At 48.5% G+C, this 24,734-nt stretch overlaps 1 protein-coding gene across 1 annotated transcript in view; it reads left to right on the forward strand.

Annotated features, from left to right (window-relative positions):
• The first annotated feature begins 1,110 nt into the window (after positions 1-1,110).
• The window catches only part of CNIH3 (cornichon family AMPA receptor auxiliary protein 3), a 121,462-nt gene continuing 97,838 nt past the window's right edge, over positions 1,111-24,734 (forward strand). Inside the window, exon 1 of the mRNA XM_052653983.1 lies at positions 1,111-1,191. Within this exon, the coding sequence (XP_052509943.1) occupies positions 1,111-1,191 (81 nt within the window). The remainder of the gene's footprint in view (positions 1,192-24,734) is intronic.

A 24,734-nucleotide genomic window follows, 5' to 3' on the forward strand; every position in this document is an offset into this window, starting at 1 on the left:
CGCTGCTGGCCTCAAGTTTCCTCGGAGAGGCCGGCGCGCACGACTGAGGCAGCCTCGGCGACCGAGCGCCCGGCGGCGCTTGGCAGCCCACCTTTCCCCGGCCGCGCCGCCGCCGCAGTCTCCGCCCGCCGGGGAGGGCGTGCTCGGCGGAGCCGGAGCCGAGGGTGGGGCGCCAAGAGGGAGGGGACCCCGGCCGCGCAGCTTCAGTGCTCTTCGCGGCACAGGCAGCAGCAGCAGGTGGAGCGAGCTTCGCGGTGAGCAGTTCTTGGCCTGAGATTCACTCCAGCGGGCCTGCTGGGCTGCAGCCCGTGTGCCGAGGCTCCTGTGCCGCTTAGACACAGGGGACACTAGAGTCCCACCGCCTAGTTTCCGGGGAACTTGGAGTACCAAGGCTGGTGGGCCCCGGGGCCGCCGGAGCCTGGCGCGCCTAGGAGCGCACGGCAGCTCTGGAAACCGCATCCGGGGCGCAGGGCCAAGGAAACCTCGCTCTTCTCGGCTACCTAAAGACCTGTTTTCCCGGGAAAGAGCCTCTGCTGGATCTGGGATTTGAGAGGAGCTCGGGGTCCCCCCCCACCCCCGCCCCTTCCCGGGCACCTCGCTGGACGCTCTCGGTTGGCGCCCAGGTGGCGCGGGAGGGTCCTGAGCGGCGCTCTCGGCTCTCCTGTGCCGCTCAGACGCGGGAAGCAGAGGGGGCTCTTCCCTGGGATTCCGTGGCTCGCGCGGTCCTCCGAGGGGTCCTCGCACCCCCGCGTCGTGTTGTCTCGAGAAGCTGGCTGGTTGGCACTAACTGCAGAAGTTCGCTATTGATTTGGTTTCTTCTTCGATTTGGGGACAGTTCCCGCCAGCGACGCGCGACGCACCTGTCTTCGCGGACGAGCTGGCGTCTCAGGTCGCCGGAGCCTGCGGGAATCCTGCCCCTTTCCCAGACCCGCACGGCTCTCCGCTGGCGTGCCTCCTTCCTAGCCACTGGCCTCGAGCGGAGGGTGCAGACCTGGCTCCTTGCTGTCCCCCGCCTTTTGAGGGAGTGCGGTCCTCCGGAGGGACTTCGGCCTCCTAGGCGCTGCTTGGTGTGTTGGTGTCGGGGTGCGCGCGGCCCCCCGCCGGCCGGCCATGGCCTTCACTTTCGCTGCTTTCTGCTACATGCTCTCGCTGGTGCTGTGCGCTGCCCTCATCTTCTTCGCCATCTGGCACGTGAGTAACCGGCAGCGGCTTCCAACTCTTTTCTTGCGCCCCTGGCCGCCTCCTTCCCCAGGTCCTCTGAAATGCCGCCTCACTTTCTCCATCGCGAGTGTGGGTGGATAGGCGGCCGGCCGCTGCGCACCCGGTTAGACCCTCTGCCGCCGCCGGATTGTCCCGGGCGGGAGATGGTTCAGAGCATCCCGAGGCCGGCGCGCCTTCGGTGCCCTCCTACTGGCGGCAGGCGGAGGGACCGCCCGGCCGCGGGGCAGGGCACCCTCGCCAGGGCTTGGCCTTGTGTCCCAGGCCCCGGGATGCGCGTCTACAGCCCCAGCAACCTTCCCCACCCCTTCCCGTGCCCCCTCCTCTCCTGCCCGCGGGGAGGCGAAGAAGAAGCGCCACCATGGGCCCGGCAGTTAGTCAAGTAACTATAACAACTAAACATTTAAAATGTCAGCATCTGTGGTGGGTTGCGTTTCCGCATACCTGGAGGCAAAGTGGAAACACAACGGGAGCGCCTTGTAAGAGGAAGTAGGGAGACGCCGGGCCAGGAAGGGGAGTGGAGGGAAGCCAGGTGATGCAGGTGGGGAAAGAAGGGGGTGGGCCAGTGAGGATGAGAGAGGAAAGCGAGGACCAGGGAGGGAGGCCGGAGAAAGACACGCATCAATGAGGCTGTTGAGGAAAGTCTCCGCAGAGACAGGTGGAGGGGAGAGAGTTTCCTCCGTTGCCCTCCCGGGGTCTGAGCCCGTCAACTCCTGAAAGGCTTTGCAGGTGGCGCACCTCCTTTTGGCGAGATCTCCGGCATCCCCAGTGGGCACACACTTGCCTGCTGCCCTTCCTGGGGCTGCATCAGGTTGAGGGCAGTCGTGATGAGTCCCGACTCTGCAGCTGTGGCGTGGGACTAGGGGACAGAGTGCTTCTGAATAGAAGGAGGGAGAGAGAAGTGAGGAACGCTGGTTCTCTCACAGAGACCGCACAACATCGGACACGTCTAGTTACTCTCGGAGCTTCCTCCTCTGAGGTTGTTTAAGCTCCCCGCCCTCACCATCAGAGACTTGTTGGGAAGAATAGCTAATGTCGCACATTTTAGGAACACCCCTGTGCTGCCCAGGAAGTCAGGTGCCAGAGAAGGATGCTGAGATGAGTTCCTGGAGGCGTGGATCCCGTGAGCCTGAGAGAACATGCATTCGGTGGACTGAAGACCAGGAGAAAATTTCGTGGTGGGTGGGATGAAGATGTTTGTGCAAATGGTTTCCAGAGTGAGAGGATTTCTTTGAAAATAGAACTAAGTAGCTAGAGCAGCCCCGTTACAAGGCTCTCTGACAGGGAGGAGCAGGAACCCCAGGAGGGGGAAGACTTGGGACTGTGTCATCTTAGGGAAGATGCTTAGGAAAGACACCTCAAAAGTGAGAAATTTGACCTGGATGATCTCCAAGCTTCCCCTTATGTCTAAGAGGGTATATAAGTGTGTGAATCAGTTGACCTATTCATCTAGGGGTGAGAGAGAAGGAATTCATACGTGGGAATTTGGGGGCTGATCAAAAATTCTGCGAGTGAGAAGTGATGAGATTTTGCATCATCTCTTCCTCTGTGGGGAAGGCTGGCTCTATCGTACAGTGGAGAACAGAGCCTTGAAGTTGCTGACACTTGTTAAGGGAAAACAAAACTTTAGGATAAAAAGGGGTGCAGAACAGGTCATGCCCAAACATGCAACAGGCCTCTCCTAATGTGCTTTAAAGGAGCTTGCTGTGCTTCTTGAGATCAAGGGAGTTGTTTGCATTCTAGAAGACTAACTACCCCTCTTTTTAAGAAATACTTCATTCGCTGTTTCTTTTCATTTTTGCCTTGGCCAGAGGGTGGCAGGTACCAGAGAGCTTCATCAAACTGTCAGGCTTAGAGAGCTTTGAATTAGCCCCTAAAGCAAAGCAGATAACCAGAAAGAATAATTTTCTCTCACTAAGGAAGATAATAAATAATTCAGGAGTAGATTAATTAAATGGATGGTTTGTGCAGCTGGTTGACTGATAGACATTTGACTCAAAATCGAGCATTATTGCAATCCCATGTTGGCCTCTACTCTTCTGGTTTCCAGTGCTCACCCCCTTGTCGAGGGGTAGCTGGACGTGGTCAGGTTCAAAGCCTGGGTCAGGTCTGGACCTCCTTCCTGACCTGGCAAGATTCCAGTTTCTGATGATAAACAGAGTTTGTGCTCTTTGAATTCAAATTATAGTGACAACTCCCAAGTCTCAGCCCCTTTTCCTTTCCTAGTCTTTCCCATCACCCTCTCTGCAGAGCAAACAATCCAAAGCCACACTGCATTGCTTTGGTTCCTGAACACTGAAAGGGGAAATCTGAGACACATCGACACAGTCTGTGTACCCATTGTGTGTGGGGGTGTTGGTTATACGGTGATGATTATTTCAACCAAAATTTAGTTAGTCTGTGTTATACTCTGTGTTTTTTTTTCCAGCATCTTATGTTCCTTATACATTTCTTGATCTGACAAGCCATATTGATTGCTTATTATATATTGACATCCTAAATAATGACTTGGGCACTTAATTTACAGCAGTTAAAAGACCTGCCTCCCTGCCATGTCTGGGCTGAAGAAAAGGAGATGGTTCTTCTTACCTAATTGTACACACTTAGGGACAGTAGGAGTAGTTGCTGTTTGCTGAGTGTTTGTTGTAGACCAGTCTTAGGGACTTACAGAGGACTCCTCAGGTGTATCTCTAGTTGCTTACCTGTCTCCTCTTCCAGATGGGAAGTCTGGAAGCAAGGGTGGATGTGGCCAGTCATAGCACAACTCAGTTTTTAAAAGTGACTCTAGATATTTTTAAAAGAAAATTTTAAAGCCGAAATTTTTAAAGCTTTCAAGTTTTGCTTTTTACTTTGAAAATTTATCTGCATTTGTTTTCAAATGGAAAGATTTCATATTACTGATTAATTTATTCTATACGAGCCACCGTCTTTGAGTATAATTGTTACATTTGGAAGATGCAGAATAAAACTGAGGATTTTTTTTTTGTCTGTGTGGCTTTGCATACCATCAGATACATGGTCCCTTATTGCCCAGGCAGCCTTTTTGTCCTCGGAACTGACATTTTACAGATGAAGAGACTGTATGAAGAGGTTATGAAACTTGCCTAAGGTTGCACAGCTGGTATGTGTTAGAGCTGAGAGATTAGCTGAGTCTCAGGCTATTATGCCCATGTCCCTTTTCTAACTCTAGTCACTGTCTTTGGATTGTTTAGCTTTGATAATAGTGAATAATATTCGTATCCCAAGAATTACTTTTTTCTGTATAGATGAAGTATTTGGAGTTGGAATTTCTGATTAGAGCCACAGCAACAGGAAGACGACACCAAACATACTGTATCTCCTTTTTAAAAAGAGAAAATTCTATTTCATTTTTTGAAAAAAATAAATATTTTTTCTGTTTATACAAGTTCATTGCCCCGAATTTTGAAAGGACAGGTACATAGTCATGGACCGAAATCACTGCTAATGTCATCATCCGGAAGAGGTTTGGATGTCTCTTCTTCCAAACATTGTGTATGTGTGTATTTTTTTAAATGCATATTGGGTGTTTAGAAGGAAAAAAAAGTGTTTTAAAGGGTTTCAGATGTGAAGTGATGTCTGTTTCCAGCCAGTATAAAATGAACAATGTTACTCGCAAGAGCCCTCTCAGCTCCAGCTTGGTTGAGCCTGTTTGCAGACTGTCTCATTTATATAAACACAGATGAAACCATTCTTTGAAAAGATCGAAGATTCATACCAGTTATTTCAGATTTTTAGTTAAAAATTTTTTTTAAAAATATCTAGAGTCACTTTTAAAAGCTGAGTTTTGCAGCATACAAATAAAATTAATTTCCAATGATATTTCTTAGGATTCACAGCAGCATTTGCCATTGGAGAGTTTTAACAGGCCCCAACAGAAGATAACAAATAATGCTGACTGAGGGGCAGTTTTGATAGGTGAAATGTCTTTATGACTGAGCCTTTCAGCCAGTTCCAGCCTGTGTCACAGGGAACTGAGCAGACCTCTCAGTTTCTTAGATTATCCGCCTGGAAACGAAAATAATGGGTTTACGTGAGATGGTCGGATGCCTGGGCTTGGCAATAGCCTGTCCTTTGAGGACCCTACTTTGATCTGTCCAGATGGGGGTGCTGATCTCTTCGCTCTGCCTTACCTGGTCTCCACTCTCTGGTGTGTTTGAGGCAGCCCCATCTTCTGCGGTATGTCACTCTTAGATGTGATGTTCGCACATCCTTCCTCCCACGCTCCCCTCCTCTCTCATCCCCCACAGTGTTCTTTCTCCACTGCCTCACAGCTAACACAGGACGATGCTCCGTAAGAGCAGGGGACCCTTTCTGCTTTCATGGTTTCTCTGGAGCCTGGAACAGTGCCTGCCATGTAGAAGGGGCTCAGTAAATCCTCATACAGCTTAATGATGATGCTGGCAAATATTTTTAATTTGGTGTAGAAAAGCAAACAGAAGACTTTCTTTTTTTTTTTTTTTAAATGTTCTGACTGTGTGGGATCCTAGTTCTGGACCAGGGATCGAACCTGTGCCCCTAGTGATGGAAGCATGAAGATTCAACCAGTGGACTGCCAGGGAAGTCCTGAAGACATTCTTACATATACTAAAATACAGCCAAAATATAAACTATAAAACTCTAAAAAGATATCTAAACCGAGATTAAGCTCTTAGACTCTAATGGAGCCCCCAACATTTCTGTGCACAGCGTCAGAGGCATTGAAAGCCTTAGAGAATCTTGGTTGGAACACTCTCTGCTCTAGGGCACGGGGATTGCAGAGTAAGGCTGGGACCTTGGGAGCTCTCTCGGGACGGTGTCCCCAGCAGTTCGGTGCTGGGGGCCTGCCGCATTGTAGTGTCTGCCTGCCTGCTGCTGGTCTCCCACTCCTCCCGTCTCATGGCCCCAACTCCACAGGTAGACTCTGCTGCCCAGAAATGCGCATTTAATTCCTCTTTCCACAAGGAAAGACTTCTACCCTCTTAGGTCTAAATTCTGCACATTTTTTCACTGTCTCGCTCAAATCTCACATTGTCAGCTCTACTCACTCCAGCCTACCACAGGCTTCTAAGAAAGCTCACGTAGCTCACTTTCTCATGTGCGTGTAGGACACTTTCACATGTGTGTCCCGAACTCTCTAAGTGTAGTAGGCACTGTTAGAGGGGAGGGTCCTTATCTGTCCATGACATGCCTTCACAGAACTTAGGAGGACACGGTGACCACATGGGGATCATGTACCTGGCAGTGGGTGGTCTTCAGATTGGCCATGAAAGGAAGAATGAAAATCACCTGTTTGGTAGCCTTGTTTGGCTCATTAACTCAGAGTTCACCCTTCGAGATGTGGTACATATATATCATGGAATATTACTCAACCATTAAAAAGGAACAAAATTGGGATGCAGAAATATGGGTGGACCTAGAGACTGTCATACAGAGTGAAGTGAGTCAGAAAGAGGAAAGTCAATATCGTGTATTAACTCGTATGTGGGAAAAGGGTACAGATGAACCTATTTGCAGGGCGGGAATACAGATGCAGACGTAGAGAATGGGTGTGTGCACAGGGTCGGGGGTGGGGATTGGGATTGACATATATGCACTACCACGTGTAAAATAGGTAGGTAGTGATAGCACAGGAGCTTAGCACGGTCCTCTGTGACCTAGGTGGATGGCAGGTGAGAGGGAGGTCCAGGAGGGAGGGGATATATATTTATATATGTGTGGCTGATTCACTTTTGTACAGCAGAAACTAACACAACATTATAAAGCAACTATACCCCAATTTTTAAAAAAAGAACTCAAGCTTTGAAGAAAAGAGAGAGCCTTTGGCTCTGGTGACTGTGGTGGCCGGCCTTGAGAGCAGGGCCTGGGAGCTGGCCCAGCCAGGTGGCGCTCCATCTGGGTGCTGTGAGTGCCAGTGAGCTAGCAGCCTCTCTTTCTATTTGCTCGGAGACTTGACCTGGAAGGGATGCACCAGCCAGGTACCGCTGTCACAGAGGTTGGCTTCATCCTTGAGGGGCTGGCCTCTTACTGCAGGCTCGACACTCCTGTCTGTGCTGGGGTGCTGAGAATAGAACCATCACCACCTGACCCTGAGGCCATTGTCACAAATAAAGAATTCCATTGCCCTAGCTTCAGGGCTTGTAAGGGCCTTAGTTACATACAGGCAGGTAGAGGGCAGGGACTATCTTCTCTGTCTTGCCTGAGCTTGTGTAGACACTGATTGAGTGTGTGCTGAGTTGGACTGGAGATTTCTGTCCAGTCTCCATCATTTAGTTACACCAACCCAGCTTTAGACTCAGGCTGCCTGGTCAAGCTATCTGTTTTCTCTAGTTCTGTCCTGTTGCTACCTTTTGCTCAGCTTTCTCTGTGTTTCCCTGGTTACCTGAGAGAGAAAACGGGATTGCACCTAGCCCTGCAGTTTCTACTTTGGACTCTCTCTGGCTCCTCTCATTTTTCAAACTGATTAAATTTTTTTATTGTGGTAAGATAAATTGGCCATTTAAAAATCATTTTTAAGTTTACAGTTCAGTTGCATTAAGTCTATTCATGTGATTGTACCACTGTCACCACTATCCATCTCCAGAATTTTCCATGATTCCACACTGAAACTCCATACCCGTTAAACAGTAACTTCCCATTCCCCCATCCCCTTAGCCCCTGACAACCACCATGTCACTTTCTGTCTTTAGGAATTTGACTATTCTTTGCACCTTATATGGGGCTTTCCTGATGGCTCAGACAGTAAAGAATCTGCCTGTAAAGTAGGAGACCAGGGTTTGATCCCTGCGTCAGGAAGATCCCCTGGAGGAGGGCTCGGCAACCCACCCCAGAATTCTTGCCTGCGTAATCCCATGGACAGAGGAGCCTGGTGGAATATGGTCCATAGGGTTGCAAAGAGTCAGATATGACTGAAGCGACTTAGCACAGAGGCACATGTGCCTTATATAAGTGGAGCCACACAGCATCTGCCCTTCTGTGTCTGGCTTATTTCACTTAGTGTAACATCCTCAATGTTCATCCATGTTGTAGAAGGTGACAACAATTCATTACTTTTTAAGGTTGAAGATATCCCAGTGTGTGTGTGTACTACATTTTGTTTATGCATTCATCTATTGCTTCCACCTTTCGCCTGTTATTGTGAATAGTGTTGCTGTGAACATGGGTGTGCAAATATCTCTTTGATACCCTGTTTTTCATTTTTGATGTATGCTTTATTGACTATGCCAAAGCCTTTGACTGTGTGGGTCACAATAAATTGTGGAAAGTTCTGAAAGAGATGGGAATACCAGACCACCTGACCTGCTTCTTGACAAACCTGTATGCAGGTCAGGAAGCAACAGTTAGAACTGGACATGGAACAACAGACTGGTTCCTAATAGGAAAAGAAGTACATCAAGGCTGTATATTGTCACCCTGCTTATTTAACTTATATGCAGAGTCCATCATGAGAAACGCTGGGCTGGAAGAAGCACAAGCTGGAATCCAGATTGCCGGGAGAAATATCAATAACCTCAGATATGCAGATGACACCGCCCTTATGGCAGAAAGTGAAGAGGAACTAAAAAGCCTCTTGATGAAAGTGAAAGAGAAGAGTGAAAAAGTTGGCTTAAAGCTCAACATTCAGAAAACGAAGATCATGGCATCCGGTCCCATCACTTCATCGGAAATAGATGGGGAAACAGTGGAAACACTTTATTTTTCTGGGCTCCAAAATCACTGCAGATGGTGATTGCAGTCATGAAATTAAAAGACGCTTACTCCTTGGAAGGAAAGTTATGATCAACCTAGATAGCATATTCAAAAGCAGAGACATTACTTTGCCAACAAAGGTCCATCTAGTCAAGGCTGTGGTTTTTCTTGTGGTCATGTATGGATGTGAGAGTTGGACTGTGAAGAAAGCTGAGCGCCGAAGAATTGATGCTTTTGAACTGTGGTGTTGGAGAAGACTCTTGAGAGTCCCTTGGACTGCAAGGAGATCCAACCAGTCCATCCTAAAGGAGATCAGTCCTGGGTGTTCATTGGAAGGACTGATGTTGAAGCTGAAACTCCAATACTTTGGCTACCTAATGTGAAGAGCTGACTCATTAGAAAAGACCCTGATGCTGGGAAAGATTGAGGGCAGGAGGAGAAGGGGATGGCTGAGGATAAGATGGTTGGATGGCATCACTGACTCAATGGACATGGGTTTGGGTGGACTCAGGGAGTTGGTGATGGACAGGGAGGCCTGGCGTTCATGGGGTTGCAAAGAGTCGGAAATGACTGAGCAGCTGAACTGAACTGAACCCACAAGTGTGTTGAAAAGCAGAGACATTACTCTGCCATCAGAGGTCCATATAATCAAGGTTAAGGTCTTCCCAGTGGTCAACATGCAGTTGTGAGAGTTGGACCATAAAGAAGGCAGAGCACCAAAGAATTGATGCCTTCAAACTGTGGTGCTGGAGAAGACTCCTGAGAGTCCCTTGGCCAGTGAGGAGATCAAGCCAATCAATCTTAAAGGTAATCAACCCTGAATATTCATTTGAAAGGACTGACGCTGAAGTTGAAGCTCCAGTATTTTGGTAACCTGATGAGAAGTGCTGACTCATTGGAAAAGACCCTGATGCTGGGAAAGATTGAAGGCAGGAGAAGAGGGTGTCAGAGGATGAGACAGCTGGATGGTGTCACTGATGCAATAGACACGAACTTGGGCAAACTCTGGGAGATGGTGAGGGACAGGGAGGCCTGGCATGCTGCAGTCCATGGGGTTGCAGAATTTGACACAACTGGGTGACTGAACAACAACCCACAGGTGGAAATGCAGGAACTTTTTCAAACAGGAACTTTTGGTCCTCAGTCTTTTCGGCACCAGTTCTGCCTTTTCTTGACTCTCTGGCCCCTGTCTGTTGCTGCTGTCTTCTTTGCTCTAGGATGGACCAACAGCAGTGTCCCAAACATCCTGGGTTTACTTGCTTGCTTAAAAATCTGGTCTGTTTTGCTACATTACTCTGGAATCCTCAGGTCTTCTAGGTGAATAAAATAGTTGCAGAATCTTTCTTCAAACCATAGCATGGAGTCCTAGTTGAACCTTATTGAGAAGTTGTAAATGCTCCTTAAACAGATTTTACCAGATCTTGGGTTTTGCCGTCACCCCATGACCACAGCCATTTCTTCCAAAGGATTTCATCAGGAAGAGCTAGCAGTGTTTTCTGAGACTTTCAGCCTAGATGTGTGAGGATTGAGAGATGTACCTGATGTTGAGAACAAAGGGATCTTGTGCAAAAATTTTTTATTGTTCAGTTAAACCTTTGCATTTCTGCTCATGAATCAATGGGAAGCCCAAAGGCCCAGCACTTCTTTTGGTGGCTGTCAGAGAGGGGAACCAGGCAACTTTACCTGGGCTGAAGACTCAAGTTCAATTTTACCCCTAAACTGGGGACTGCTGGGTCATGGAAATGAAGAGGTTTTAGCTCACTGGGAGACAGTTTGGAGGATGACTTAATTTCCTAGTTTCTTTAAGTTGTCTTGGGTCACAAAAGTGGTTTTAAAAGACAAACCAGATTTATAAAAATGTAATACACAGACACACACACATACTTGTGCGCATGTGCACACAGTTACCACCACAACAAAAATTCTCCATAGCAATGCAGATACCACCTTTTCTTGGCCATAAATTTGGGGAGGATGGAATTTGCTTTCCTCTGTCTCTCTAGGGGTAAGGGTGGCTATGGGCAGTGGGCATCCCTGTGTGTCCATTTGCAGTCCCCACAGTTGGGGTGGGAGCTGTTAACCACACATCCATACACAACCAGTGACTTACCACCCAGAGGCTTGGGTTCAAAGGCCCCCACGCCTGTTTGCATGGTCTGCCCTTGAGTATGTACAGCACCTGGGACTGCCCGTGGGGTGAGGTCCAACTTCTGTGATGCCATCTGGCTAGCTGGAGCCATGACCTCTGGCCCTTTTCAATGTCTGTAAATACTATAGACAGGTACTCTGGACATGTTTCCAACTGAATGACACACCCACTTCCTTCCTCTGGACGTCTTTCCTCCTGGAGAGGGAGACACTGCAGGCTAGGCAACTATGAGTCCAGGGTTCACCCCCTGCCCACCGTCATTCCTCAGCTTCCCCATTCACATCCTTTTCAGGTTTTGGCTTCCCATTTATATTGGTGGATCTGCCTGCAGTGCAGGAGACCTGGATTCAGTCTGTGGGTTGGAATCCCCTGGTGAAGGGAATGGCAACGCACTCCAGTATTCTTGCCTGGAGAATTCCACGGACAAAGGAGCCTGGAGGGCTGTAGTCCCTGAGGTCGCAAAGAATCGGACTGAGCGACTGACACTTTCACTTTCACCCTCCCTGGCCTGGCACCCGGAGCTCAGCCCCTGGACTGCCCGAGGTGCTCTGGGCTGGCTGGAGCCTGTAGTGGTTGGCGAGTGTCTGGCATTAGGGATCCCAGGCCCTGATGGCTCTGTCTCCCTCCTTCCTTCTTCCCTTTCTCTGCTGCTTCCTTCTATTCCTTTTCCTTTGCATAGATCTTACTCTGCCAGAGCCCGCACAGTATTTCTTAGCTCAGCTGGAGGGCCTGAGTGCTGGGATGTTAGCTGACACCACCTCCCTCCCCCAGGGCATCTAGAACCGTGGGCTGATATTTCCAGAACATTAGCTTTAGGTATCTTTTCTGTTTTTGTGTTCACATGGTCCATTTTGATGATGGGATATAGCTCTCCTGCTGGGGAAAAATGCAGGGGAGGAGAGCAGAGTCTTGGAGCTGACTTCCTTTTCTTTTTTTTCCTTATTGGTAACTGATTCATGAACCCTAAAAAAAGAGTTGATAACAACATAGCCAGCTAGCAATAGCAGCCCAGATGGTCCCATATATAATAGAGGCATTTGTATCTTGGATTAAAAAAAAATATTGAAATGTGTTCTGCAAATCTCCCTGAGAAAAGGAATTAGCAGCAACTGCATTCAGGTGTTGTGGGTGTGAAACTAGCCAAATGATTCTAGTTTTCCAGAATGCAGAGATTAAGGAATGGGAACTGGGAGGTGGAAGGCTCAGATGTGGGGACTCAGGGGGGGAGGATGGGTTTGAGGGCATGGCGCTGCTCTGGCTGTCGGCCTGAGGTAGCCCTCCCTCGGGTTTGTCGGGGGAGAGGGGTCCCATCTGATCATGTGTGTGGTTGTGGAGCTGCACGTCTGGATTTATGTCCACCCAGGTGTACTGCCCGCCTGGGAGGCTTCAGACAACTGTAGGCAGACCCGGGCCAAAGAGAACAAGTATGCTCCAACTGTCTCTAAATTCTACATGGACTGGATACACAAATGATGCTTCCCTTGTTCCATAGGCCCAGTGAATCCCCTAGGCCTGCCTGAAATATTTTTTTTTCTTTTAAGTATTGAATCTGTTCCGGTATTGCTTCTGTTGTTTATGTTTTGGTTTCTTGCCCCTGAGGATATGGAATCTTAGCTCCTCAACCAGGGATTGAACCTGTACCCCCTGCATTTGAAGGCAGAGTCCTAATTAACCACTGGACCTCTAGTGAAGTCCTGGGCCTGAGATCTCTATGGAGCTTTTATTCTTATTGTCAGATATCCTAAGCAGGCCATCGGGTGGGGCTTGGAGATCTTTGAGAGGCATTCTGGAGTGTGGTGGCATCAAGGCTACCTTGGAGGATGAGGGGGGAGGGCATCCATAACCGTCAGTGAGTGGGAGTGTGTGAGGGGCTGTGGCTGAGGAGGGCTGGCCTCTTACTGCACGTGGAGTTGCTGCCTGGAGTTGGGAATCGGGACCGGATGCCGAGGAACCTAAAGCCACTTCATCATTACCAGACCGTGACTTCTCTGGGATAATTTTTCTTGGAGGTTCTGGAGAGTGATGAGGAAATTGAACTGAAGCCAACCAAGCATATGTGCTGACTGGAGAAAAATGACTGGAGAAAAATGTATCTGGGCTTGACATCCTTTTCTCGCACTGGTTGGCAGTTTTAGAACCATAAAGCCTGCCCTAGAAAGGGGCTGGTGGCTAATGGGGCTGAAGCTGCTGCTGAGTTGGAGCTCTCGGCAAGCTGCTCTGGGCTTTAGACAAGTCCTCGCATCTCCCCAGGCCTCTTGTTTTTCTGTGTGTAAAATGAAGATGCTGAGTAAAGTGATCTCTGTCTAGCCTTCTATCCAGCTCCAGAATTCTGCGGTTCTTCCATTGCCTGATCCATGCATCTCATCTCGTCAAGCACATACTTGCTACGTGCATCTTGCATTTCTCTTCCTTTTCTCTTGTCATGGTTTTCCTTTTCCGGTGGCCTTCCTGGGCATTCAGTGTCAGATTTCTATGGAGGGAATAATTAGTTAAGGTTCTTAGATATCAGGGCTGCTGCTGCTGCTGCTAAGTGGCTTCAGTCGTGTCCGACTCTGTGCGACCCCATAGAGGGCGGCCCACCAGGCTCCTCCGTCCATGGGATTTTCCAGGCAAGAATACTGGAGTGGGTTGCCATTGCCTTCTCTGAGATATCAGGGCAGTCCCCCTTAATCAAAGAAATAATTTATACAAATAGAATTGGAATGCTCATAAGATGGACAGAAAGCCTTCAAAACTAGACTTGAAGCAATAAGATAACTTTGATTGTGATCACTGCCCGTCTTTTTTCTGTCCCCGATACTCCCAAGGATGGAGAGGGTTATAGACTGAGTCTGGGTCGGTGCCCCTGTGGGCTGAAGTGGTGAGTAGAAGTAACACAGGGATCTCCCAGTCTCCCCAGTAGGAGGTCAGGCACCTGGGTTTACCCTCCCACCTGGATTCTGCAAAAGGTGTGTGTGTGTGTTTTAGTTGCTCTGTCGTGTCCAACTCTTTGTGACGCCATGGACTATAGCCCACCAGGTTCCTTTGTCCATGGAATTTACTAGGCAAGAATACAGGAGTGGGTGGCCGGTCCCTTCTCCAGGGGTTTTCCTGACCCAGGGGTTAAACCTGGGTCTCCTACATTGCATGCAGATTCTTTACCTCTGAGCCCTCAGGGCTCTGAGTCAAAGAGAGAGAGGTAATTCTCCAGAGGAAATCAGACCAGTGTAGAAAAGTGGGTATGAATGTTGAGTAACCAAAAAAGTGACCGATGTTCACTACTTGAGCCCTTCAGTTTACCTGTCACCTCCCCTGTAATCAGAGAAAGCAACGTTTTCTCTAAAGTAAAGGTTAACTTGTTGCCAGAGGCCCTGTGATATGTTATCTTAAGAGAGTTGCCAAGAAGATCTTATTTGTCTTCATTCCAGCCTGATGAGGAGCAGCTGTGCACTGGCCAGGAGGATGGACTTACTGGACTCGTGGTCCTAAGTGTGTTTCCCCAACTTGGGTAATGACCGCCCACTACCTCTTAATAAAGTTTCCGCTGTCTCACTGTTAAAACATTGGAGGCAAGGTGATGGAGCCTGCAGCTTTCACAGAGACCATTTGGATGAGGACTTAGCAGGAATTTAACAAAGCACATGCTCGTTTAGAATGAAGAACAGCAATTGTGTGAAGCAACACTTCCCTTGTGGTCCAGTGGTTGAGAATCCACCTTCCAATGCAGGGGACGCAGGTCCTATTCTTGCTTGGGGAACCAAGGTCCCACGTGCTCCAGGGCAACTAAGCCCTCATGTCTCAGCTCGAGAGCCCAAGTGTTGCAGGATAAACAGCCCGTGAGCTCTGGAGCCTGCGTGCCATGACTGGAGAGAAGCCTGCACTCTGAAAGGAGGGCCGCAAGTGCCTCAACTAAGACCCAATTCAGCTGAAAAGAAACATAATAATAAAAAAAGAAAAACAAAAGTGATGTCTTGCCAGTTTGGTGTCTTCCAGGCTCTTTAGCCCCAAATTCTAGAGCATACATGGGAGAGTAGAGCCCAGCTATTCCTTTTCCTCTTGGGAAAGCAAACCCTTCCCCTCAAATGCCCTCCTCTTTCTGAAAGCACCCCCCACAGCCCTCTATCTAGACTGGGCTGAGCAGATGTGTTCAATTACCATTCCCTGCTCCATGCAGAGCCAGGACAGGGCCCCCTCCCAAGCCCTGTGTGAACCACTTAATATGCCCCCCTCTGCATTCCTACCAGGAGTCACTTTCTTTCAATTAGCAAAGTTGGCAACTTCCGCCACTCTACAGAGTAAGTTGTTTTGCTCTGTAAATGAGAGGCAGCATCAGTTGTCTCCCGAGGGGAGAGAGGTGATGTTATGGCTCAGAGCTGTGTTGTATGCTGGCACCTCTGTTAAAACTAGCTGCTCCGCTGTTTCAGGGTTGTCATGAAGGAACCGGTGAAGTTTGATGTGGCAGGATTATTAAAGCCAAGGGAGAAAAGACTCTAGGACCAGGATGGCGTTTTCAAGAGGTCAATCCCACTGAGCCGTGGGAGGCAAGTGAAGTGCTGGGCCTAGGGCGGGGATGTGACCTTGGAGAGGAGACGCCGGCAGGACCACACGGAGAATTTGATTGCTGGAGCTGCTTCTTAGTCCACGTTTTCCCTTAATTTTTCAGTTTTTCCTTTGTTATATAAAAACTCTGAGTGAAATATCTTTTTGTTAAAATATTTTTCTTAAAGATTTTTTTTCTGATGTGGACCATTTAAAAAGTCATTATTAAATTTGTTACAGTCTCATTTCTGTTTTGGTTTTTTGGCTGCAAGGCATGTGGAATCTTAGCTTCCCAGTCGGGAATCGAACCCACCCCCGCCCCTGCATTGGAAGGCAAGGTCTTAACTACTGGACTGCCAGGGACGTCCCTCAAGGAAAATATCTCATTTAAGAAAAAAAAAGAAAAAGTGGAAACCTGAGCCAGTAAAGAGTCTGGGGTCCAGGCTCAGCCAGTTGTTGCTGCTGCTGCTGCTGCTGCTAAGTCGCTTCAGTCGTGTCCGACTCTGTGCGACCCCATAGATGGCAGCCCACCAGGCTCCCCCATCCCTGGGATTCTCCAGGCAAGAACACTGGAGTGGGTTGCCATTTCCTTCTCCAATGCATGAAAGTGAAAAGTGAAAGTGAAGTCACTCAGTCCTGTCTGACTCTTCAAGACCCCGTGGACTGCAGCCCACCAGGCTCCTCCGCCCATGGGATTTTCCAGGCAAGAGTACTGGAGTGGGGTGCCGTTAGGAAGAGTCAATTGCTATGCGCTGGCCCTCGGCGCCCTCTACCTTGCTTCGTCTGGAAATGAGGCTGAGTAGGGTGGGTTTCGTTTACAGTTTGCTGGTTTGTGTTCTATTTGGCACATTGATGGCAAGGGATGGAGCCACATACTCGGATAGGCCTGGAATCCCCACACCTAAAGGCACCTAAGATCATCTGGTCTGTCTGTACATTTGGAATGAGGTGCTTTAATGTGCAGAGGTGAGGTCATGGCCAAGCCCAGAGCATACCTCTAGGTTTCCCAGTTCCCCAGCCAGTTCTTCCTCCATCCAGAGGGATTTCATCAGGGAAATCTGTCCTGTTTTTATCACAACTGAAATAGAGAATAACAGTGTGTCTCCTTGACCTTCTGGAGAAGGCAATGGCACCCCACTCCAGTACTCTTGCCTGGAAAATCCCAGGGACAGAGGAGCCTGGTGGGCTGCAGTCCATGGGGTCGCATCGAGTCGGACATGGCTGAAGCGACTTAGCAGCAGCACCTTGACCTTCACAACTGTGCAGACTAAATCTTCATACTTCCCCCACAACTCATTATTGGATTTTATGATGTTTGGTTGTTTTCTAGGTGGGCTAAAGAGAACACTGGTAACTGAATTAAGAAAAGAGGGACACGTGATATTTTGTCAGTCCCCATATTTAAGATATTGTGTAGCTCTGGGAAGATGTGAATTAGAGGGTTGTTTTAAATTTTTTCATTTACTAAAAATACTTTAGGGACTTCCCAAGTGGTCCAGTGGCTAAGACTCTGTGCTCCTAATGCAGGGAGCCGGGGTTACATCACTGGTCTGGGAACTAGATCCCACATGCTGCATCTAAAATATCTCACACTCTGCAGCAAAGATGGGCGATCCCACATGCCACAACTAAGACTGAACACAGGCAAATAAATAAGTAAATAAATATTTTAAAAAGAAAATGAAATACTTTGGGGCTTCCCTGGTGACTCAGATGGTTAAGAATCTGCCTGCAGTCCCTGGGTCGGGAGGATCTCCTGGAGAAGGGAATGACTACCCACTCCAGTTTTCTTGCCTGGAGAAATCCATGGACAGAGAGGCCTGGAAGCTATAGTCCATGGGTTGTGAAGAGTCAGACATATTTTTTAAATAAAATAAAAATTAAAAACATATTTAAAAAACTACATTAACAGGTGTCTTTTCCCCTTGTGGTCAGAGGTTTGTTTCTGTCTATGAGGCCCAGCCTCATATATATTGTCATCCTGCTTATTTAACTTCTATGCAGAGTACATCATGAGAAACGCTGGACTGGATGAGGCACAAGCTGGAATCAAGATTAACAGGAGAAATATCAATAACCTCAGATATGCAGTTGACACCACCCTTGTGGCAGAACGCGAAGAAGAACTAAACAGCCTCTTGATGAAAGTGAAAGAGGAGAGTGAAAAAGTTGGCCTAAAATTCAACATTCAGAAAACTAAGATCATGGCATCTGGTCTCATCACTTCATGGCAAATAGATGGGGGAAAAAATGGAAACAGTGACAGACTTTATTTTTGGGCTCCAAAATCACTGCAGATGGTGACTGCAGCCATGAGATTAAAAGACACTTGCTCCCTGGAAGAAAAGTTATGACCAACCTAGACAGTATATTAAAAAGCAGAGACATTAATTTGCAAACAAAGGTCTGTCTAGTCAAAACTTTGGTTTTTCCAGTAGTCATGTATGGATGTGAGAGTTGGACTATAAAGAAAGCTGAGCACTGAAGAATTGATGCTTTTGAACTGTGGTGTTGGAGAAGACTCTTGAGAGTCCCTTGGACAGCAAGGAGATCCAACCAGTCTATCCTAAAGGAAATCAGTCCTGAATGTTCACTGGAAGGACTGATGCTGAATCTGAAACTCCAATACTTTGGCCACCTGATGTGAAAAACTGACTCATTGCAAAAGACCCTGGTGCTGGGAAAGATTGAGGGCAGGAAGGAGAAGGGGACAACAGAGGATGAGATGGTTGGATGGCATCACTGACTCAATGGAAGTAAGTTTGAGTAAGCCCTGGGAGTTGACGGTGGACAGGGAAGCCTGGCGTGCAGCAGTCCATGGGGTCGCAACGAGTCAGACATGACTGAGCGACTGAACTGAACTGGATGAGGCCCAGCCTCACATGTCGTCCTGATTCAGCATCTGATTCATAATGTGTGATGTGCCTGGTGCCTGCCCCCAAGCCACCTGACATGTCAGTTCATCTCTCTTTGCGTTGTAGTCTCTTTAGTCATCATACAGGGGAGTCTTTTCTTCTTCATGGTGTCCTGAGTTGGGATCACTTTTTTTCCAGCTGTCATGCAAGACATCTTGGTCATACATTCTCAGGGTTTTGTCCCGTCCCTCCCTTGCCTTGAGAAGGTCTTTGTAAACCATCAGTGAAGCCACACCCTTCCTCCCTTCCTCTGAGTCAGTATTAAATTAAAGGACACAAAGTCCTGAGCAAGGTGATGGCTGGCTTGTTGGTCACACTGTGACTGTGTGACTACCACTCTCCCAGCTGGGTGTGGACGACGCTGTGGTGGTGTGTTTTGGGGTGAGGGTGGGCCCTCTGAGACCCTCTGCTCTCCTTGATTTTCAGTTGCTCCCTTTGGTCAACAGCACATGTGACCCCTGCCTTGCAGAGGACAAATCGGATTGCTTGTGATACCAATGCTTTTCAAATGGATGAATAAGAAAGACACACAAAGCAAGTGGTATTTCCTGTTTAGTATTACATCTCTGGGCTTCCCTGGTAGCTCAGCTACCTGCAATCAGCTACAAGAATCCACCTGCAGTGCGGGAGACCTGGGTTTGATCTCTGGGTTGGGAAGGTCCCATGGAGAAAAGAATGGCAACCCACTCCAGTATTCTTGCCTGGAGATTTCCATGACAGAGGAGCCTGGTGGGCTACAGTCCATGGGGTCACAAAGAGTCAGACATGACTGTGCGACTTTCACTTCACTTCATAGTGTCTCCAAGATAGAAACCCTGTTTTCAAAGAGTGAGATGGGGAGACTGCTTTGCAGCCATGTCTGGGCGAGGGGTACCAACATGATGATGGATGAGGAGGGCCTGATCTACATCTTAGACCCAGGACTCATGAGTGTAGGCTCTGCTTCACGAGGCTTTACAGTCAGTCTGGGTGATGCTGAACCACCTGGAAGAGGAAGGGCAGTGTCTGCAGAGGATTTTGAACAGTTGAAAGGCACAGGGAGATGCTGAAGGGGCAGAGGATGGTGATGGGGCTTCACCCTAGCCCCTGCCTCCAGGCTGGGCAGGGAGGAAGGGGTCAGCCTTCTGTGGAAAACCCAGTAGGCTCCACCCCCCCCACCCCTCACTGCTCTGCCTACCAGGGTGCTCATCCCAACAGTCAGGGGGATTCCCTCCACCTGTTGCGGATCCTTCTTCCCCGTGTCATGTCAGGCCTGACCTTCTGAATCTGGGCTCTAGAACTTGCCTTCTGTTTGCCTTTCCCTGACTCTACCAGCCTCGTCTCACTGCTCTGGGCCTCACTTTCCGACTCTGTGAAAGGAGGTGCCTGGACTAGTGGTTCCTACAGATGCCTGACCCTGGGATGTTATTCTCAGCAGTGAGGGGCCTGGACTCGGAATTTTCAGAAAGCTCCCAGGTGACTTGGACGTTCAGGCAGCATTAGGAAGCTGCAGCAGGCACTGGAGAGGCTCTCCCTGATGGTCTATGGCTCTTTTGAGTCTTATTCTGGAAAGATTCCTTTCCAGAGCACCATGTTAAATAAAGTTAATCACCTTGTCATTCCTTTTGTCCCACATGTACACTTCTAGCATGTAATGTTTTTTTTGAGGATAATTGCTTTATAAATTGTGTTAGTTTCAGCTGTGCAGCAGTGAGAATCGGCTCTAAGTATGCATATGTATCCTGCCTCTTGAGTCTCCCTCCCCACACCCCCATCCCACTCCTCTAGGGTCACCACAGAGCACTGAGCTGAGCTCACTGTGCCATACACCAGCTTCCCACTAGCTAGCTGGTTTACACATAGCATGTGATCTTTCTATTTGCAGTTCTATTAATGTTTTCTATATTTCCATTTTTTCCCCTTTTCCAGGAAGTTTCCCAGAATTTGCCTCTTACCTGCTGATTTCTGTTTTGACTCAGGTTCTCCCTAGGCCTTCCAGGTGGTGCATCTTATCTCACAACAGAGAGCAGTCTTTTCTGTTTTTTTTTTTTTTTTTTTTGTTTAAGTATCTACTTGCATTTTCTGCCCCTTATTTATTTTTTATGACTTTTTTGGGGTTGTTGTTTTATTTTGTTTATTTATTTATTTTTAGGCAGTGCCATGTGGCAGGTGGGACCTTAGTTCTCCCACTGGGGATTCCATGCATTGGAAGCGCAGAGTCTTAATGGCTGGGCTGCCAGGGAAGCCCCAGTCTTTACTGTTTTGATGAGGAAATATGTTTGGTTGTTTGATCTGTGAATTTTCTTTCCCCTGTAACAGAGTGAACTCCTGACTGTTCTCCCCTGTCAGCCAGGGGCCTGATCATCACTATTGATCCTTGACCTCTGTCTTTTATGGGACATTAACAGCACTGGTCTGTTCTCTTCTTGAAGTGGACTTTCAAATACAACAAGCCCCCTTATCTGACACTTTTGTGAGCTAGACATTGGTGGGGTTCACCTGTCCCCACCCCTACCCAGCAGCCCCAGGCCCAACTGGCTTCAGTAGGAAAAGGAGTGACATCGGCTGCCTGCTTTGTGGCCTACAGTTTCTTCTTCTTTTTAAAATAATTTAATTTATTTATTAATTTTTGGCTGATTGGGTCTTCATTGCTGCTTGGACTTTTCTCTAGTTTCACCGAGCGGGGGCTACTCTGTTGCAGTGTGCAGGCTTCTCGTTACAGTGGCGTCTCTTGTTGTGGAGCACAGGCTCTCAGGTGCTCAGGCTTCAGTACTTGCAGCACACGAGCTCAGTAGTTGCGGCTCCTAGCCTCTGTAGCATGGGGCTCAGTAGTTGTGGCACATGGGCTTAGTTGCTCTGCGGCATGTGGGATCTTCCAGGATCAGGGATGGAACCCGTGTCTCCTGCATTGACATGCAGATTCTTATCCACTGAGAGGCCTGCAGTTTCTTTTCGCTCTCCACGTGTGTTGAGTGCAGGCTGAAACATCTCTGCTTTGTAACAATGACCTACCTCCCCAGCCTCAGCCCTCCTATCTGGGCTGTGGTTTTCCCATCGGTAAAGTGAAGCGGTGGACACGGTGACAGCTGAAGCCCCTTTCTGCTCTTAAGAGAGTGAGACCCACTCACTGTTTGGCACCCGTAACAACAGGTGCCTGCAGAAGCGATTGATGAGAGCTGCTTAGAAAAGGCCTTTCTTTGCAAAGGATGTTGGTGTCAAGTCCGGGGAAGCCACATGTGCGCTCTGGTGATTCAGACTCCCGGAGAACCTTTGTGTCTCTTGGTTCCTGTGATCCTCTGAATAATTTATTTACCCCTTAGCATCCCCACTGCCTTTTCCAGCTCTTCTCTGCTCATTAGTGTCTGTGCCCTGAGTGGGCAGGGGCCGGAGAAGCCAGGGAAATGAGGATGAATTGGTGGAGTGGGGGCAGCACTGGGCCCAGAGACAAGAGGTTTGGGTGACGATGGAGGACCTCCTCCACCATCTGCTGGGATGCTCAGGGACCCTGAGTGGTCGTTAAGGGGCAGGGCTGTTAGGGGTGGGCTGGAGGCTGCTGCTTGCTATTTCCTAAGCAGCAGATCCAAAGGTGAAGGGAGAAGGAACACTCGATTGTGAAGAGGAGTTGGAGGTGTCACGTTTCCCATGACACAGTTGACATTCTGGGAAGATTACACCGAATTGTTGTGCTTTGCATGTGCTATATTTGCTTCCTTGATCAGGCAAGTGCAGTTCCCTAGGGCCTCTGAGACTTGCCCTCAGTGCAGTCGGGATATGAAGATGCTGCAGTGAGAGTCTTTGGGGCACAGTTGGTGGTGGCAGAGCCACTGAGGGGGCAGCCTGGGCTCAGCCTCTTCTGCAGACCCAGGTACCACCCAGAGGCTGCCTGGCACCTGCGGCATGGAAAGTGGTTTAGCCCCACCCGTAGGGTAGGCCTACAGCACTTATGAAAGGAAGACAGAGAAGATTCCCGTCCCGGGGATCATGCCTGCCTGCTCACCAGTCATTTCTCGGGGCTGTGCCCAACATGACCAGGTACCATCCAAGGGGGAATCCCCCTCCATCGTCCCCAGCTGGGCTCTGGAGTCCTGCTTTTATTCAGTGATGCTGTCTTCTTCCCAGGCACACTGGAGACCCCAGGAGAGCTCCTCCTTGCCTCTCCATTCCCCAAGCCAGTGTGCAGAGAATTAGGGCCTTGCAGTACCTCCCAGCCTTTGCTTCCTCTTCCAGTTTGGACCACCAGCCCTGTGACTAATCAGTATCGTGACATCTGAGTGGAACGTTGCTAAGAGCATGGTTTCCACAGTTGTGGCCTCTGGGTCGGTCTCTGCAGTGGCACGTTTCTCAAATGAAGGGCAGCTGGCTCTCAGAGGCCATGGGGCTCTCCCCACAACACACCTCCTTTTCCCCCCATCACTTCTCTTATGTTCCAGCATCTCTCTCATAGGAGGGGGATATTGGCCTGTCCCACCTCCAAATTTGAAGCTGCCACGCCCCCACTTTTCTTTCCCACCAGTAGTTAATGGAAGACAAATGGATTGCATTTGTGAGATTCATGGTGACAGCTAACTCCCCTTCACATCACCTGAGATGAGGACCGTGAGCCATCCCTCTAGTCTGCTCTCTTTCCCCTGCTCTGTCTCCTTCTCTGACGATGGTTAATTGGAACACTGGGTTGTCTTTGTAAAACTGATGAAAGCTGTAGGTTCCATTCCGCCTGCATGTTGCAGTCATTCCATTTGAGGTCTCCCTTATAGGCAGAGTAAGTCTCTTACATATGAACCTTCAAGTTGCAAACTTTCAATGACGTGAACATGCATTTGGTGCCAGGAAGGAACCAGAACCTGTGCCATCAACATCAGGCATGGGTGAAATTAACCGCTTGCCCTTGGTCTCCTGTTGCTGACGGTCCTTCAGCTCTACCATCTCCCACCTCCCCTCCCTCCTCCAGTCAGTAACTCTTTTTGCCTGTTCACTCGATGTCAGCTCCTGTATGCCAGCTAATGTACTGTACTACTGGACTTTTCGAGGTACTGTTCAGTTCAGTCGCTCAGTCGTGTCTGACTCTTTGTGACCCCATGGGTTGCAACACGCCAGGCTTCCCTGTCCATCACCAACTCCCAGAGCTCACTCAAACTCATGTCCATAGAGTCAGTGATGCCATCCAACTGTCTCACCCTCTGTCGTCCCCTTCTCTTCCTGCCTTCAAGGTACTTCAAGGTCCTGTACTGTACTGTAAGATTAAAATGTTTTATTTTTTGTTTGTTTTTGATGTACTGTTTGTGTGGAAAGTATTATAAACCTATTACAGTACAGTACTATGTAGCTGATTGTGTAAGTTGGCTACCTAGGCTAACTTTGTTGGACTTAACGAACAAACTTGACTTATGAACACGCTCTTGGAACAGAACTTGTTTATATGTAGGTGACTTACTCATATTCTTATATTCTCAAGTTTGAGTGTGCTTGTGAGTCACCAGGAAATGTTCATGAAGTTCAGATTAATTCCTGGCCTTGGGGATTCTGGTTTGGGTGGGAGGACTGATCATGCTCAGTTTGTATATAAGGATTCGCTAGAGAATGAGCTTTGACCTGGATTGCTGTTCTCTGTGAGGATGGGAGGATATTAGCTGTGATGATGGCTAATATTGTGATTAAATACTTAGTCCACCAGTTAGGTAGTATCCTAACTGTAGTGACTCATTTAATCCTCACAGCGTCCTCTTGTGCAGATCCTGTTGTTAGTTCTATTTTTAGATGAGGAAATGGAGGCACAAAAACTTTGCCTGTGGTCACACAGGTAATACGTGGCCAAGCCAGTAGGGATTCCAGGCAGTCTGACCCCAGAATATGGCTCTTTTCCATGCGCTACCCCGCCTCTCTGCTGTACCTTTTGGGTAACTATGCCAAACTCTCTGTGTTCTGTAGGTAGGGATTTTTTTTTTTTTTTTTTTAAAGAAAATGATTGGTATTTCTGAGGAAGATCCCCTGGAGAAGGAAATGGCAACCTGCTCCAGTATTCTTCCCTGGGAAATCTCACGGACAGAGGAGCCTGGTGGGCTACATGTCCTGTTCTAGCATAAGACTGAGACGTGACATAGCAACTGCACAACAACAGCATAGTCCTAGAACCGTACGTACATGTGAGTATCTCTGATGAAAGAAAATCCAGAGGTGGTTAGGTCATCCATCTCGAGATAGAAAGCCTGAGCCCTACTCAGTACTCTGTAATGACCTATGTGGGAAGAGAATCTAACAAAGAGTAGGTGTAT

Source organism: Budorcas taxicolor, chromosome 16 (assembly GCF_023091745.1).
Source record: "Budorcas taxicolor isolate Tak-1 chromosome 16, Takin1.1, whole genome shotgun sequence".
NCBI classification, from domain to species: domain Eukaryota; kingdom Metazoa; phylum Chordata; class Mammalia; order Artiodactyla; family Bovidae; genus Budorcas; species Budorcas taxicolor.